The following is a 17,010-nucleotide window of genomic DNA, read 5'->3' as shown; positions in this document are numbered from 1 at the left end:
TGCTGTATGTATAACCGAGCTGCCGCTATGTCTGTTTTGATTTTTCAAAAATACATATTGGGCTCTAAAATTGAATTTAAATAAAAAATAATTTAATAATTTAAAAATCTTTTAAATAAGTAATTTATTTTACTAATTCTGATATAATATGTTTAAACTGCACAAATTATTTTAAAGTATTATTTATTTTAGTAAAATTTAATTATAAATAAAAATAGAGAATATAAATAAACTTTTAATTTTAATAATTATAAAAATGTGATAATTTTTAAATTTAAAATCTTAATCTAGTAATCAATTTTAGTAATATATTATTAAAAGGTGTAATTTTATATAAAGATTTAATTTTAAAAAAAGATAATAAAATAATATAACTTAAATTAAAAAATTAATAAAAACAATTTATGAGATCAATATTACTCATCCCTATATACATCACTTTGACACTCCCTGGTAATTACAGAAATACCCTCTTAAAAAGTTATATACAATTAGTTTAGTAGGTCTTAGTTGATACAAGAAACATAGCAGCTTTATACAAAATGAAGAATATAGTTATAAACCAAACTAAATAGACCTCATCTTTAATGCATTTCCGCTTGATTTTCTGATGCTCACAGAAAGATGATGAGCCCATTAATATTCTACTAGCAGTTTAGCTAAACTGCTGCTGCCAAAGGCTCAAAGATTATGTGACCAATCAAAGCAAATGATGCTAACTCCACCACTTTTTCTTATATATAGCAGAAGCAGTGTTCACGCACCACCGCTCCTCAATCATCCATCTTACAATTATAATGCACTCAAGGATAACTACTTCTAACATAACTCCAACTGCTTTTTGTTCCTTTGATCATCCTTGCTTCACTATACCACAAGTTGCATCTGCATTTTACATTGTCACTATGGAAGAAATCCAAGAGCCACATTTCAGATCAATAGGTAACTAATCTCAATTCAAAAATGGTTTTCTCAACACAATTAGGCCTAAAAGCTAATACGTTCGTGTTCGTGTCTTAGCTGTTGAAGAAGCTCAAGAACAACCTATGTCTTCTAATACTGCAAATACAATCCCTGAATACACCATCCCTCAACCCAAGAATAAGACACGGTGGGCTTGGATGTTCATGTGTATGCTATTTGTCCTCCTTGGACAGTCCAGTGCCACTCTTCTTGGAAGATTGTACTATAATGAAGGTGGAAACGCAGTATTGCTGGCAGCACTTTTGGAAACCATTGGATTCCCAATTCTCATTCCCTTTGCCCTGTATTTCTCCGCACAAGACCCCTCCAGGGATGATGCAGCAGTAAATGATCAGCCTTCTAATCTGATCAGATCAGCAGTTTATATCTTTCTTGGCCTGTTTCAAGCAGCAACTGGCGTGTTGTATTCAGTTGGACTTCAAAATCTTCCCGTCTCGACTTTTTCCTTGATTAGCACCACTCAGTTGGGATTCAACGCACTATTCTCTTTCTTCTTCAATGCCCAAAAGCTTACACCTCTTATACTCAATTCTGTAGTTCTTCTGACTATCTCCTCAACACTCCTTATATTTCACAGTGACTCTGAACAACCTGCTGGAAAGTCAAATAGGGGACATTTTGCAGTGGGATTTTCATGCTCTCTCGTTGCATCGGCTTTGTATTCGTTAATGCTGTCAATGACGCAGCTAGCCTTTCAAAAGGTACTAAAAAGGGAAACCTTTTCTACTGTGTTGAATATGATAATATACCAGTCGCTGGCGGCAACTTGTGTTGTTATAGTGCCACTCTTTATCAGTGGAGAATGGTCTGTTTTGAGGAATGAGATGGAGAATTTTGAACTCGGAAAGGTCTCGTATGTTATAGTTTTGGCTATGATTGCAGTGGCTTGGCAAGTGTGTTCCATTGGAGCAATAGGCCTAATCTTTGAGGTCTCTTCTTTGTTCACCAATGTTATCAGTACTGTTGGTTTGCCTATTGTTCCTATTCTGGCAGCCATCTTTTTCCATGAAAAGATGGATGGAATCAAGGTGATTTCCGTAGTGTTGGCTGTTTGGGGCTTTGCTTCTTATGTTTATCAGCATTATCTCAATGACAGCAGCTAGAGTAGAAACGCAGGCAAAAATCTCAAAGTTGTAGAAGAATCATCAATAGCAACAAACTTCATCAGTCAGGAATCTCAATACAATTAATCCTGTTTCCTCGTTTTTAACTCTGCAATCTGTAGTTTAAATCAACCATCTCATTCTTGAATTCAAGTTGTTCATGTTTTCCCGTATGGATCACAGAAACTGCTCTTACTGCTGTTAAGCCGTATAGGACTAAGGATAAAGAGACTGGGCGCACCAGCTAACATCTGATCTCAAGAAACGAAAACGCAATCACAACCATGGCCAAAATCACATTATAATATTCCAATAATTCACAATAGAGTTTTACATTCATGCACTCTTTTCTTGTCAAGTTCACTTTCCGGGAACAAAGTTTGTAGCATATGCCCAAGCATTGTTGTTAACTGGGTCCGCAAGGTGGTCAGCCAGGTTCTCCAATGGGCCCTTTCCGGTGACAATGGCCTGAACGAAGAATCCAAACATGGAGAACATGGCGAGTCTGCCATTCTTGATCTCCTTAACCTTGAGCTCAGCAAAAGCTTCAGGGTCATCAGCCAAGCCCAATGGGTCAAAGCTGCCACCGGGGTACAATGGGTCAGTAACCTCACCGAGTGGTCCACCAGCAATGCGGTAGCCCTCAACAGCTCCCATCAAAACAACTTGGCAAGCCCAGATGGCCAAGATGCTCTGGGCGTGGATCAAGCTGGGATTGCCCAAGTAGTCGAGCCCACCCTCGCTGAAGATTTGAGCTCCAGCCTTGAACCACACAGCCTCACCGAACTTAACACCGTTACGGGCCAAGAGCTCGGGGAAGACGCATCCAAGAGCTCCAAGCATGGCCCATCTGCAGTGGATCACCTCGAGTTCACGGTTCTTGGCAAAGGTTTCTGGGTCGGCAGAAAGGCCAGCAGTGTCCCAACCGTAGTCGCCGGGGAACTCACCAGTAAGGTAGCTTGGAGGCTCACCGGAGAATGGGCCCAAGTACTTAACACGGTCAGGGCCGTACCATGGGCTTCCGGATGAGACGGGCTTGGCGACAGTCTTCCTCATTGAGACTCTCCCGTTTCCGGTGATCTCGGAGGTGGAGGGTGAGAGTTTCACCGCCTGTCCGGCGAAAGAAGGAGAGGAGAGAGCCATTGTGGAGGCTGCCATTGATTAACTAAGAATAAAAGAGCTGTTTCTGTGTAATGAAAGAAAATGGAATTGGTGAAAGGTAGGATGGCAGGTCTTAGTTACTTATAGGAAGAGTGGAGCTCTCCATTCTTATCTGATGATATCTATATCTCAACTTTGATTGGGTATCAAGATTCTTTGCCTATGTTGAGTTGGCAACTTGTAGTCCATTTATTATTCACAATTGGGATTTTCAACCAGTAAAGAGCTTGTAAAATCTATCCTCACTTTGACATTTTGGTTCAATAATATCCTCCAAGCACCAGAGTTTTCACATCTATCCTGTGAAAAATATCTTTACTGCTGCAACTAACTTGATCAATTTCTTGAATGTCTGAAATTAATTTCATTTTTCCAGTTTAATTGATGGCTAACAATTAGTGCTTGTTATGCAGCACATCAAGGATTAGTTAATCATGGGTTCAAAGACAAATCTCTTGAAATACTATGTTGATGAAGATCAACATAATGAACAGTCTTTCGTTTGAACATCTTGTTTTGAAAATTATTAAGTTGTTTATTATGCTGATTTTGGCGACATGGTATTCCAAAAGATTTCTCTTTGAATCCATAATTGACTAATACTTGAAGAAATGCTTTTCTTGGACTGGAAATTACTTGAATTAACTGAAACAGGTACAGCTGCAGCTGCTAATCAAATCAAGCTGTTGTACAACCACTTAGATATTTTTGTAGCTTTTTGAGTATATATCTTGAATCACTGCTGCCAGCAATCCACATACAGGGCGGGCGTATCCATGCAACTCTGTTTTAATGAAGATATTACTCTATCCAACCGCACACTTGGCAAACTCCGATAGGCCTCAAAGAAATATTGTTCCGGGCCTGAGATTTTTTGTCGCCAAACAAAAAATCCAAGGATGATTAGTGGTAATAGCCGTTGCCAAATGGACTTTAAATGTCAGCCACATCAAATGCCATGAACCAATGAAAATACAGATAATGATCTCCATGGATAAGGACTCTAGTTATGGCCCCTGGTGATATAAATACCTTAATAATCGGCTGGCATTGCATCCCAACTCATACACAACTGAGCAGAATCGTCTTCCATTTCCATTTGATCACACAACAATGGCTGCCTCTACAATGGCTCTTTCTTCCCCATCCTTCGCCGGAAAGGCGGTTAAGCTGTCTCCCTCCGCCCCTGAGATCACCGGAAGTGGAAGGGTCTCAATGAGGAAGACTGTCGCCAAGCCCGTTTCATCCGGAAGCCCGTGGTACGGCCCTGACCGTGTTAAGTACTTGGGCCCATTCTCCGGTGAGCCTCCAAGCTACCTCACTGGTGAGTTCCCCGGCGACTACGGTTGGGACACTGCTGGCCTTTCTGCCGACCCAGAAACCTTTGCCAAGAACCGTGAACTGGAGGTGATCCACTGCAGATGGGCCATGCTTGGAGCTCTTGGATGCGTCTTCCCCGAGCTCTTGGCCCGTAACGGTGTTAAGTTCGGTGAGGCTGTGTGGTTCAAGGCAGGAGCTCAAATCTTCAGCGAGGGTGGGCTCGACTACTTGGGCAACCCCAGCTTGATCCACGCCCAGAGCATCTTGGCCATCTGGGCTTGCCAAGTTGTTTTGATGGGAGCTGTTGAGGGCTACCGCATTGCTGGTACTCGGTGAGGTGAGGTTACTGACCCATTGTACCCCGGTGGCAGCTTTGACCCATTGGGCTTGGCTGATGACCCTGAAGCTTTTGCTGAGCTCAAGGTTAAGGAGATCAAGAATGGCAGACTCGCCATGTTCTCCATGTTTGGATTCTTCGTTCAGGCCATTGTCACCGGAAAGGGCCCATTGGAGAACCTGGCTGACCACCTTGCGGACCCAGTTAACAACAATGCTTGGGCTTATGCTACAAACTTTGTCCCCGGAAAGTGAGCTTTAGGTTAGATGTGAGCTCATATTGAGGTTTGTTGTTATCTAATCGGAGTGTGTGTTTTCAGTATTAATGCTGTGTCTCAGATGTAAATTGGTCGGATCAATGAATTGCGTGTGATTTTTTGGGCATCAACATTCAAACAGAGTTGAAGTCTGTCTCATATTTGCATTCTTATTGTCGCTATATATTGCTGTGACCCTATTCATGATCAATCTCAAATTGCCCTCAAAAACAACCTTAGTTAATTATTCATACTACACAGGAAAATGCTATGCGACAGTAACTTTATCAACGTAATGTTATGGTTTGGGGAAGAAATAGGGAAGAAGAGAGACAGAAACATGCAGAGAAGGAGAAATACTGATTTGATTAATTTCTTGCCTCAGAGGTTCCCAATTCTTGGTATTTGTACAAGACCCAAATGAGCAACCTAGCTAACATAACAGAATCAATCTTTAATTGAATTACAAAGCAATATCCAAGAAGTGGTGCTGCTGCCATTGAAGGTTGCAGCAAGGTTGTTGAAGCAGGAAATCTGCTGGCCGTGTGATGATATAATCTTCAGCCATTGGATTGCACGTGGTCCCCTTGTCTAAACTACGTCGTTCTGGTGAGCTGGCTTTTCCCCGAAGTTGCTGAGACGGCTCTGATTATTTCTTCCTCCCCAGCTACATTCATAACACGTACAGTATGCGGAATTATGTTTTTCTTTCCCTTCCATATTTTAATAGAATTTGCCCTAAATTATCTACCGATAATGTAAACACCATTATCACTAGTAATACACCAAGAATCATCAGGATTCTCCACCACAAGAATCTGTCCAACTCAGCAAACATAAATCCCTCAACCTTCAAAGATTACAAAAGAGTGACTCCCCAGTATCCCAACTCAAGAAAACCAAGCGATTCAAGAAAACATTTATGATCTGAAAGATGCAATCTTGATAATCACAATGACCTGTTGATGAAGTTATTTGCTCTTGTGACGTCCCAAAGAGCCAACTGAAAGGATGTGCTTTTCTGAATTCTGATATAGGATGCGGTTATGAGCTTTGAAGGAAATGTATTAGTGGAAGGGCCTAAGGAGCGGAAGGAAGTGGAGAGGTTGGTGTGGTGAATTGAACAACTATGAAATGTGAGAGGAAATTGCCATTCAGATCGGCACATTTGCATTTTTTAGGTCAGCTGCTTTGTACAATATTCAGCTTAGGATTTGTGAATTGTGATGGTTCATGTAGGCCTGAATTCCCTCTATAGTTGCATAATGTCCTGCAGATGGATCAGGCTTATTGATCTGCATATTTTACAGTGACAATTCATACTGAAAGTAAGTTTAAAGGAAAATACTACTATTTTCCTGCAGCTACGAGTACAAGACATTTTGTATGGATATTTCAGCTATGATGCTTCATCATGTTGCTAAGTTAAGGTGAAAGAAGCGGTCCTTCGTATTTCACGTCATTTTACGAATCTTTGAAAGAGAAGGCAGCACTTGTTCCATGTCAGGGCGGTCATCTGGATTTGGGCTGGTGCAGGACAATGCTAAATGAAGAAGCCCTTCTAAAGCTTCTTGTTTCTCGGAATCATATGACTTGAAATGAGGATCCAAAACTTCATAGAGGCGGTTGATTCCCTGTTGAAGTGCTTGCTGGACAAGTTGTGATAATGTGATGGGCAATCCATCCTCGTCCATGAGTCCTGTTGGCCTCGTTTTTGTGATCAACTCCATCACTATGATGCCAAAGCTGAAGACATCCACCTTTGTTGTAACTTTCCTCATGTATGCAAATTCTGGCACATACAACAGCATACTTTTATAAGAAGTCTTGCATGAGAAAGCCACGTTCAATGAAAAAAGAACATGGAAGGAAGTAATCAACGAATGGAAGTGTTGTTTAATTTAAAATATCCATGTTTTCGTTCTGATAATACACAGACTATATATGGTGTATACTTCTATGTATAGTTTATCTGTAGTTTGCAGCAACAATGAAGCTGTCATCCTCCATACAGGAAAAAAATTGACGTTAAATATTGGTTGGCAATTCAAAGAAGCAATATTGATGGGTTCTAGTGAGAAGTAAAAATGTTACCTGGAGCCAAGTAGCCAATAGTTCCTTCGAATGCTGATGATGAGGAAATACTGGCTCCATCATCAAGATGAATACCAAGTATCCTTGCGGTGCCAAAATCACTTACGCGAGCTTCCAACTTACCATCCAAAAGAACGTTGGAAGGCTTCAAGTCACAGTGCACTATAGGAAAATCATAACCTGAGTGCAAGTACACCAACGCATTAGCTATGGAAATTAAAGCATCAACGCGCTCTGCTAATGACCAGCCGGGATGATCTGTATGCGGATCATGTATTATCTTGTCCAAGCTTCCATTCTCCATGAATTCCAGGACTAATGCTTTAAGGCTTCCGCTCTCCCAAGCATAACCTAGAACCTTGACCAGATTCTTGTGTCGTATTTGGCCCAAAGTATTGACTTCCCTGTAGAAGAATTTATCGGACTCTGCTGCAAACTGGTGCAAATTCAAGTTCTTTACAGCTATTTTCTTCCCATCTTCCAAGGTGCCCTTGTAGACAGTACTTAAAGTGCTCGACCCAATTATGTTATCCTGACTGAAGGAATTAGTAGCAGTTGCTATATCCTTAGCATCAAATCTTTTGAGGGTAATTGCTGAAGGGTACTCAACTTTTGGATTTCCAACCCTTCTGTTGCGCTTCTTGATTATTTGGCGCATGGCATAATATGCTGACAGCAGAATAATGGGTAGAAGAACACATACCAGTGCCAAAAGGATGGCCAGGGCTTTATTTGAGAAATGGTGGAAGCTCCTTCGATTGCTCTTCTCTTTGCAATGCTTCAAATAATTTGTTCCACAAAGAGCTGGATTTCCTTGTAAACTGCTTGCAGTCATATTCTTAAAAACCCCAGCCTCAGGAACATGACCTTCAAGCAAATTGAAAGAAAGATTGAGATATTTCAAGCTTGAGATGTTGGCAAAACTCTCTGGAATGCTGCCACTGAATTTGTTCTGAGACAAATCAACCATGGAGAGATACCTCATGCTTCCCAATGTTTCAGGAAGTGCACCATCTAACTGATTCCTTGACAGGTTCAAGCTCACCAGTTGATTAAGTCGAGGAAAATTTTCACCCGGAAGTTGACCAGAAATTCTGTTCCCAGACAGATCCAGGGAGATCAAATTTCTGCAGCCTCTTAGAGAAAGAGGAATGCTTCCTGATATATTATTATTAGACATGTCAATCCCCTGAACCATTTCCAGCATGCCTATTTCCTCTGGGATTGTCCCATCGAAGATATTATGTGAAACGTTGAGGTAGATCTGCATATTCTTCATAGCTGCAATCACTGATCCTGGAATGTATCCAGTAAAATGATTGTGTGAAAGATCTAAGGTTGTCAGTCGGAGAAGACGCTGTAAGCTTTTCGGAAAGGTCCCATTGAGCTTGTTGCCGCTGAGATCCAAATAAGAAAGTGATTCAAGTTCTGAGATAGCATCTGGAATTGGACCCACCAAGTTATTGTGCTGCAGCCGAAGTTCGGTTAATTGTTTCAGCTCAAAAAGTTCTTCAGGAATTACTCCATCCAGCTCGTTGTCATTCAGAGAAAGGCCTTCGAGAACTGTGAGTTTTGAAAGTTCCCGTGGAACTGGGCCTGAAAATCTATTTCCATGAATCTCCAAATATATCAGTCGACTAAGATTGCCAATCTCTTTTGGAATTGGTCCAGAAAATGAATTATCTCGAGCTCCTAGAATTCTGAGTTTAACCAGTTTCCCAATCTGTGGTTTCAGCATACCATTGAGATTGTTTTGACTTAAATCCAGCACTTCAAGTTCTGAGCAGTTAAAGAGGTCATCAGGAATGATCCCTGAGATTCTATTGTTCCCTAATGACATGTATGTGAGGCTAGATAATTGGCCAAACCCCTGAGGTATTTTCCCACTAATTCTGTTACTTGTCAAAGTTATGACAAGAAGACGTGTACAGTTGATAATACTAGATGGAATGGATCCCTCTAGGAGATTGTCACTTGCTGTCAGGTTCTTCAGATTATACAGCAATCCAATGTCAGTTGGAAGAGGTCCTGTGAATGAATTGAAGCCTATAGACAGGTAGGATAAGTTGCTCAATTGTGTTATACTCGAAGGAATCTCACCACTGAAATTATTCGAATGCAAAGTTAACACTTCAAGAGATCTCAAAGAGCCTATCTCAGATGAAATTGTACCCACCAACTCGTTCTCAGAGAGTCCCAGGTGGGTTAAGGATTTCAGCTGGAACAAAGAGTTTGGAATTGTGGAGCTCAGCTTGTTTTTGTACAGTCTTAAGGCTTCTAAGTTGACCAAATTGCCAAGTTCAGAGGGAATGCTACCAGTGAAATGATTGGTGAATATGTTCAAACGAACTAGCTTCCTACAATAACCCAGTTGAGGTGGGATTTCTCCAGAAAGCAAGTTCACATGCAACTGAAGAGTTTCTAAGTTGGATATGTTCCCAATTTCTGGAGGGACTTTTCCAGATAGCTGGTTTTCACTTAGATCAAGAGCCTGCAGTTCTTTCAATTTGCCAATGGAAGCAGGTACGGAGCCCTCTAACTTGTTACCGAACGCTACGAATAACTGAAGATTTACTAAATTACCAATATCTTGTGGAATTGTCCCTGTTAGATTATTGTTGATGAATCCAAGTTGTATTAATGCAGTACAGTTGCATAAACTCTCAGGGATGCTTCCATTAAAAAAATTATCCCCTAAGTCCATTGCCTGCAGAGTTTTCAGATTTCCAAGCTCTGCTGGAATAGAACCAGAAAGAGAGTTTGCATAAAGGATCAATTGGGTAAGCTGTGAGCAAGACCCCAACTGGGGAGGAATTCTTCCTGTGAATGAGTTTAGAGTTAAGTCAAGAACCTGAAGATAAGTAAGGTTTCCAAGGAATGGAGAAATCTCCCCCGCCAGCTGCTTGTCAACCAGAGAAACGGAAACGACATTTCCCGACAGAGGATCACACGCAATTCCAGACCAGTTGCAGTGATGGTTGGTGTCATTCCAATCCAGAAGGGCGCTGGAAGGGTCGTTGAAGATTGACTTCTTGAATGCTTTTAAAGCCTGAGCTTCAGCTTCCAGGCCTGGATCTGCAGCAAGAACTCCAAGCAGGAGAGTAGAGAGTATAAAGGCTGAAAATGTCAACCGTGGAGACTGAGACATGCTTGTTTTCTGTAATGATATTTGGGTGAGTACTAGATGGATGGATCTTATTCTTACATCAAGCATTCATATAGACAAGTTAGTGTGATACGGGAGCCTTCTCACTCATCTTGCTTCAGCTGAAATACAGCGACGACTGCGTAACAAAGTCAACCTTGTTCACTTCCCACTCTTTGAAGTTTGACAAGAATACTAAAACTAACATGTGAAACAGCTAAAATCATCATCAGTGTCATGCACTTAACCTAGGATTCTTACATGTATGAGAATCTTGAGGATCCAAACAAACTGGTTGCAATAAAATCAACCAATGTGAAAAGTTTCAACTTGTGGGCCGGGTGCACTTAATATTGTTTAGTCGTCATACTAATAGTAAGGTAGTCCACAGGGTTTCCACTGGCTATTTTCTTGATTTTGATAGTGCAAGTTGGGAGAAAATGGCGAAATGATAAGCTGGCGAAGTGGGGTTGACACGGATGAGGAATGACTCGTTGGAGTTTGGCTCATTGTAACCTCTAAAGCGTCAAAATACATTGTTTGTGCCTTTTGGGTGTGAATGTGTTTCCCCACCACCCGCCAAATTTACCACTGTAATACATACCTAATTTTACTGTTTTTCTCTTCCTAAATATTATTTAAGAAATATAGAAAATCAGAATTCTTTTAGGGTGGGGGAATACATAAAAGTGAATGACAGCTGTGGGATTTGAACCCACGCCCTTTCGGACCAGAGCCTAAATCTGGCGCCTTAGACCACTCGGCCAAACTGTCTGATGAATGCCAGGAAGAACTTTTTAGTATTTTAATTATTGTCCAGGATTTTGTGGCTGTATTTGGGATGCCATCGTTTCCTATGGTTTCACTGTAATAAGTACCTTATATCAAATTTAAAAAAAGATATACACTATGTTTGGTTTTATTTTTAACTTATTTTGGTGTGTTATGTGGAGATAGAGAAAGAAAACAAAAATAAATAAGTATGTGTTAGAGATAGTGTGTATGTTTGGATTTATTTTCGGAAATAATATAAAATAAGTATGGTATGTTTGGTGTTGTTTAGTGGGAGACAAAAATCACTGATCATTGTCAAATCATATCTCTTTTATATATATTATATATATGGATGAGTATATATATAATTTTTTTAGTTGTAGGGCATATAATTAGTATAGACTTATTTTGACCAAAAACAAATGAGACACTATTTCAAAACATCATCAAAACTTACAAAATAAATTAAGTCAAACATTGTCTATGTTTTAGCCCATTTTCGAAATAAAAACAAACACTACGATAATGTTCATAGCATAACAAACCACAGGGACCACTTTTTGCAAAAGAAAATGTATAAGCAAAATAGTACTTAGAAGCCAACTACTATTTCAAATTTTGGTAGGGGATGATGGTTCAAATGATACCATCACAACAACAGTCTTGCTTCCAAATATTTAGATCATTTCTTGAGAACTTCGCACTGTTCAACAATGTCAAATGAATGACATATAAAGATAGTTTTTCTCTTTATAACACCAACTATGTGAAACTTTCTTAAAAGGAAATTTTCACACTATATATATGTAACACCAGTTCTCTCCTTTACTTCCCAACACTAATCCCTAAGTTCTAATCTCCCATTAATTATCAGTCATGACCAACTCTTGTCTTCCTCTTTCCATTCTTGTCTTTCTTCTCCCTATCTTGCTCATCTTCTCAGGTACTTATCTTCCATCTTCTGCATATTGATTCAGGAAAGCTCTAAAACTTACAGTAGATTTTGTTAGTTATGTTGTCGCGAACTCCTGTCTCAGCACAGTCTTTAGAACAATTAAATTCGTAATCATTATGAGTGATGCTATTCATTTTGATTGTGCAACAGGTGGGATTCTGATCCCTGTAAATGGACAGGCACCTGGTCAGGTAAGTTTGAACTTTGAACCTATCATCCCAGAGTTGGCAACACATGTATCATAAGAAACGTACATAATAACATGGAAATAATATTCTTTTCCCTTGCATTGCAGGGAGCGTGGTGCATATCTCAGCCAGCGGCCTCAGAGCAGGCACTGATGGAGAATATAAACTTTGCATGCAAGATGGTGGATTGTAGCACGATCCAACCAGGAGGGCTCTGCTATTACCCCGCCACTCTGGCTAATCATGCCTCAGTTGTCATGAATCTCTACTTCCAGAAACTGGGCAGGCACTCCTGGAATTGTGACTTCAACAAAACTGGAATCATTGTGGTCACAGATCCTAGTAAGCATTTTATTCCCTCTGTTTCTTTATTGCTCCTCAGACTTTGTTTGCCTGTTGGTAAATGTTTTCGTTTTATTGTTTATTGTTGTGAAGGTCATGGGGATTGCAAGTACCAATATGCTAAGTACTAGGTGCCATGCAGATGTGGAACGGCACGTTCTTGATGGCTTGGGATTCAATAACTTGTGATTGATGTTCCGTTTCTGAATTTTTCATGAGTTGTAATGTTCTAACAGAATTCTGGTTAAGGTGTTAGTTTTAAACCGAAACCTGCTTTTTATTGTTTTGCCAGAAAGTCAGTTCTGTTCACGCAACGTGCTCCTGTGCTCATACCATTTCCATGTACAACAGTGAAACTGGGATGGTTGAGAAACTGCCGAACACAGGAACTTTCTTGATTTGCATGGTCATTCACGTTTTCAATTTCACCATTTTCTGAGACTTAAAAACCTTAAGAAGAGTATGAAGATGAAAAAAGAACTAACAGAAGATTCCTCGGCAAGTAGATTCATGGATTTTACGCGAGTTTTAAAAGGGAGAAAAAAAAGGAATTTGTACAGAATGTAGAGAAAAAAAAACATGAAAATAGAAAAGGAACTGATATAACAAATACATAAACTATAAAATCTAGATTTATAGGTGGCGGTAGTACAACAGCAGGACAATCATCCAACATTAACAGCGGCTGTAGTGATACAGACAATATACCAGGTAGAAGTTGGATTTACTGCAGCATAAATAGACATGATTTAACCTATTACACATTAACTATTAACTAGATTAATTAGTACGAGGGAAATATTACATTCATTGTACTCACCCACAAATGAGGACAGTCTTCGGCTGAAATATTTAGGCAACAGGGGCAGACTTGATACATTGCAAGAATCTCATAGCTGGTCTGGGCAATTGAAATGAGTTTGAGATTACCCTTTCGAGTTCCCAACTTCCAGCTTCTGCACTTCTACCCTGAGAGACTTTAGATACCGAACAGCTTCATCGAGAACAGCCACAGTACTCATCCTATTGGCGCCAGGAACAATTCCTCTCAATGCTTTCACCATCTTCCTCATTCTCTGCCGCTTCTTTTCACTGCCACGACTGCCAGAAGACTTCCTTACAAACGGCCTGCTCTTTTTTGACGGCGACTCATAATTGGAGCACGAATCTGGAGAATTGCACTCGTAAACTGCACCTGTTCGTGCTGTGCTCACCTCATCATCGTCACATTCTTCATTTTCTTCATATTCTGTACTCAGAAGGGCATCGATATCATCAGAATCTTCTTTGGATGAAGATGCAACTTTTCTCTCATCATTTGAGTCCTTTTGTTCAACATTGTCCCGTAACATAGATGTATCAACGCCAAGGCCAGGGCAAAAGAATTTCGAGTTTATTTCAGGATGGAACATGATTTGGCTTCTATTATTAGTTTGGTCAAAGATAATAAAGTTTCTAGGGCAGGCATCAGAAGGTTGGATATCAACATTAGAGAATGGCATAAGAGGTTTAACCCCAGGTGGCACAAAACCATTAAAGGCAGATGCCATAGGAGGATTTTGCATGTAGTAGCCCACTTGATCACAAAGAGGAAGCATTGGCTTTCTGGGAAAGTATGGTTGGTCACTATGCATGAGAGCGTGGGTTTATGAAACAAGCTTCTGAAAAAGGTAACTGTCCAATTTCAAGTGAGGTGCAAATTTTAGGAGAAGGAAATAATTAGCAAGAGATTTTTGATACACCTATGGCGTATCCATCATGGCTGAAGAGAGGAGACAAGTCTTATCTATAGTTTGTGTTCAGTACTTCATCAGTACACCCAACCAGAGCACAAAACCGTCAATCCCAATATCCAGACACGTTCAGTTAACAAGACTACGTAACAGGTTTAAGCAACTGACGGAAATACTCAGCCTGCGAACAAAAGATATCCGGATAACTAGCTTAGAATTTTGAAAAGTAACAGGATCAAAGAGACAGAAGTCGCAGAGCATGGCAGCAGATTCAGTAATGCGTATAATTCATGATATACAATTACAAATTGGTCTCTCGACAGAACAACACAAGTTAATTATGTTCATTATAGTGTCTGAGGAATGCAAAGGCAATAATGCAAACATTGTATAAAACAATAAAGAACTCACCTGACGAACTTGCATCAATTGGTAAAAAGCAATGCTCCCAACATTCATGTTAATTTTTCCAAGTTCTTTCACTTTCTGATATTTCTTTCGTGCAACTGCAATGCGCATTCTCACTCCTCCCACCAAAATTAAGTATGGCCAGTATACAAATCAACTGATAAGCGACAGATTGTCAAAATTGACCTACAAAAGTTCAAACTCAAAAAAAGTTATTGGTGTCCAAAGAATCCTTCAACGAGAAACAGGATAAAAACTTATTCTGTGACATACTAATTACTAGAGAAGAAAAAAGAAAATTTAGATACAAGAATACGTGATTGATAACCAAGTATTTTTTCATTCAACTCATATTAGGAGCTTTTAGGTTTAGTCTAAATGTACAGAAGTTCACAGGAATTCAGCTGACTCGTCCTTCTGAAAATCCAAATTCAGATATATGTTGCTAAAAAAACAAATGTTTCCATAAGAACAAGACTTTCCCCCATGAAACTGTATAGATGTAATATAAACAAATATTGGTATATAATATGCACATCATAGCACTTGCGGTCTTTGAAGACTAGGGTGTGCAAATGTTGTCCAATGTTCGAACAACCACAAACTAAGTAATCAGCTCAACAGGACAGGGGAGGACGCCAACTCACCAAATGAAATCAGATTACAGAATGACGAGGAAAAACACAACCAATCGCACGCACTTCCCAAAATAGTTTGGAGATCCCCACGGCATGTTGATCCACTTCTTCAGCTCCAAGTGATAAAAATTTCAACCGAAACCTTCACTGTATAAAGCAGACATATTAATGCAAATTCAATAGAATCAGTATAGCACCTAACTGAAGATTTTTCAGAGAACCAAGAGAAACAAAATTCTACTGCTCATGGAATGGCCTTAAAATGAATTCAATTTTTGCAGGTGGTGACTTCACATACACACTATGAAGACACTTCAAACTTTCCAGGTGTGTTGATAAGTTTTTATAGGTACGCCTAGAAGCTTTATAAGACTTGGTAGCATATTTAGAACAACACTGAAACTCATAAAATCAAAAACGAAACAGCAAATTGTCCAAATAACATCTGCAAAAGATCCATAGGCAAAGCACAATCAACTGAAAGGCCAAATCTTTACTAGATTTTGCATGCCGCAACAATTAAATAATAGTGATACTCTAAAACCAAATCTACTACACATAAAATAAAATACTTAATCTCTACCCTGGAACACCTATGAATCCGTGTACCAATAAAGTACACCCACACTTATAACACATGGAAAGAAAAAAAGTAGCAAGAATTAGAGATCAGGAATAAATAAACTTCAAAAACAAACCCAAAATAGATATACCCACATAAAACCACAGAATAATACAGACATCCCAGATTCATCAACACGTCATATGCATGTTAACAAGAAAAAAAAACAAAAATGAAGAAATCAGAGAACAAAACTCTTGAAAAGGAAAAAGAAAACACACACACACACACACAAGAAAAAAAAAAAGAGAACAACCTTTCAAGAAAACTGAAGAAATCAAAGCAATTCTTGCACCAGAAAGAGTAAAAGAATTCTTGAAAAAGAAAGAATAAAGGTGTAGAGAATTCACTTGAAAAGAGCGAAGGTTGAAGATTAATACCCAAGAAGAAGAGAAAGAAATCAAAGCCCAGAACAATAAAGGATTCCTGAGAAACTAATCAAAGCTCCAAGCCAAGACGGATGATTATTTGTTGTTGAGAGAAAGAAAAGTATAGAGTGAGTTTATTTAATGTAGGAAGGAGGGGGGGGGGGGGTGGGGGGGGGGGTGTATGGGGATGTGTGAGAAGAGTGGGGAGTCAAAGTAGAGGGAATGAGGAGCGTCGGATTGAGGAAAGGGGGGCGGGTTTCCGTGCAATGCGGATGGGTTGGTGGCCGTAGGATGAGAGAGCACGCGTGAAGAGAAAAAGGTAGGCCTCCACGAGGTTTGACAAAATGCGTATCTATTATCGGAATTCGTAAAAACATAATGTGAATGTAAATGTCATCATCCCTTTTCACATTTTTTTTTTTTACTTCACTTTTATTACCTTTTTTACCCCTTCCCCTTCTCCTTCTAATTATATATTATTATTCACATATACGTAAATAATTATTTTAAATACGAGTTTGAGGTCATTTTTCAATTACATTATATTCCATTTATTCTAGTATTTACAGTAGCGAGTGAATA

At 39.5% G+C, this 17,010-nt stretch overlaps 5 protein-coding genes, 1 non-coding gene and 1 pseudogene across 9 annotated transcripts; 3 read left to right on the top strand and 4 right to left on the bottom strand.

Moving 5' to 3' along the window:
• LOC105167310 (probable purine permease 21) lies at window positions 589-2,195 on the top strand. The gene is made up of 2 exons (XM_011086967.2): window positions 589-942; window positions 1,021-2,195. The coding sequence occupies exons 1-2, from the start codon at window positions 798-800 to the stop codon at window positions 2,085-2,087; spliced, it is 1,212 nt and encodes a 403-aa protein (XP_011085269.2). The 5' UTR covers window positions 589-797; the 3' UTR covers window positions 2,088-2,195.
• Window positions 2,345-3,315, bottom strand: LOC105167309 (chlorophyll a-b binding protein 21, chloroplastic-like). Its single transcript, XM_011086966.2, has one exon. It carries the CDS (start codon window positions 3,243-3,245, stop codon window positions 2,448-2,450), a length of 798 nt encoding a protein of 265 aa, XP_011085268.1. The 5' UTR covers window positions 3,246-3,315; the 3' UTR covers window positions 2,345-2,447.
• Window positions 4,292-5,300, top strand: LOC105167307 (annotated as a pseudogene). The gene has a single exon (XR_848244.2). The product of XR_848244.2 is annotated as a chlorophyll a-b binding protein 21, chloroplastic-like (transcript).
• Window positions 6,351-10,650, bottom strand: LOC105167308 (LRR receptor-like serine/threonine-protein kinase FLS2). The gene is made up of 2 exons (XM_011086964.2): window positions 7,256-10,650; window positions 6,351-6,953 (listed from the first exon to the last, which is right to left on the bottom strand). Exons 1-2 carry the CDS (start codon window positions 10,467-10,469, stop codon window positions 6,616-6,618), a joined length of 3,552 nt encoding a protein of 1,183 aa, XP_011085266.1. The 5' UTR covers window positions 10,470-10,650; the 3' UTR covers window positions 6,351-6,615.
• On the bottom strand, window positions 11,095-11,174 carry TRNAL-UAG. The gene has a single exon. It is a non-coding gene; the product is annotated as a tRNA-Leu (tRNA).
• Window positions 11,981-12,937, top strand: LOC105167306 (glucan endo-1,3-beta-D-glucosidase). Its single transcript, XM_011086963.2, has 4 exons — window positions 11,981-12,117; window positions 12,280-12,320; window positions 12,425-12,659; window positions 12,753-12,937. The coding sequence occupies exons 1-4, from the start codon at window positions 12,051-12,053 to the stop codon at window positions 12,788-12,790; spliced, it is 381 nt and encodes a 126-aa protein (XP_011085265.1). The 5' UTR covers window positions 11,981-12,050; the 3' UTR covers window positions 12,791-12,937.
• Window positions 13,240-16,583, bottom strand: LOC105167304 (transcription factor bHLH144). 3 transcript variants are annotated; one of them, XM_011086960.2, is made up of 4 exons: window positions 16,441-16,583; window positions 15,448-15,585; window positions 14,804-14,986; window positions 13,240-14,573 (listed from the first exon to the last, which is right to left on the bottom strand). In XM_011086960.2, the coding sequence occupies exon 4, from the start codon at window positions 14,291-14,293 to the stop codon at window positions 13,586-13,588; it is 708 nt and encodes a 235-aa protein (XP_011085262.1). In that variant the 5' UTR covers window positions 14,294-14,573; window positions 14,804-14,986; window positions 15,448-15,585; window positions 16,441-16,583; the 3' UTR covers window positions 13,240-13,585. The 3 variants fall into 3 exon arrangements, with proteins under 3 accessions (XP_011085262.1, XP_011085264.1, XP_011085263.1); XM_011086962.2 differs by having other exon boundaries at window positions 16,411-16,555; XM_011086961.2 differs by lacking the exon at window positions 16,441-16,583 and adding an exon at window positions 16,317-16,426.

This window comes from Sesamum indicum, linkage group LG8, assembly GCF_000512975.1.
Source record: "Sesamum indicum cultivar Zhongzhi No. 13 linkage group LG8, S_indicum_v1.0, whole genome shotgun sequence".
NCBI classification, from domain to species: Eukaryota; Viridiplantae; Streptophyta; class Magnoliopsida; order Lamiales; family Pedaliaceae; genus Sesamum; species Sesamum indicum.
Note: the sequence above shows the minus strand (reverse complement) of the source record. Positions and strands in the feature narration are given on the sequence as shown.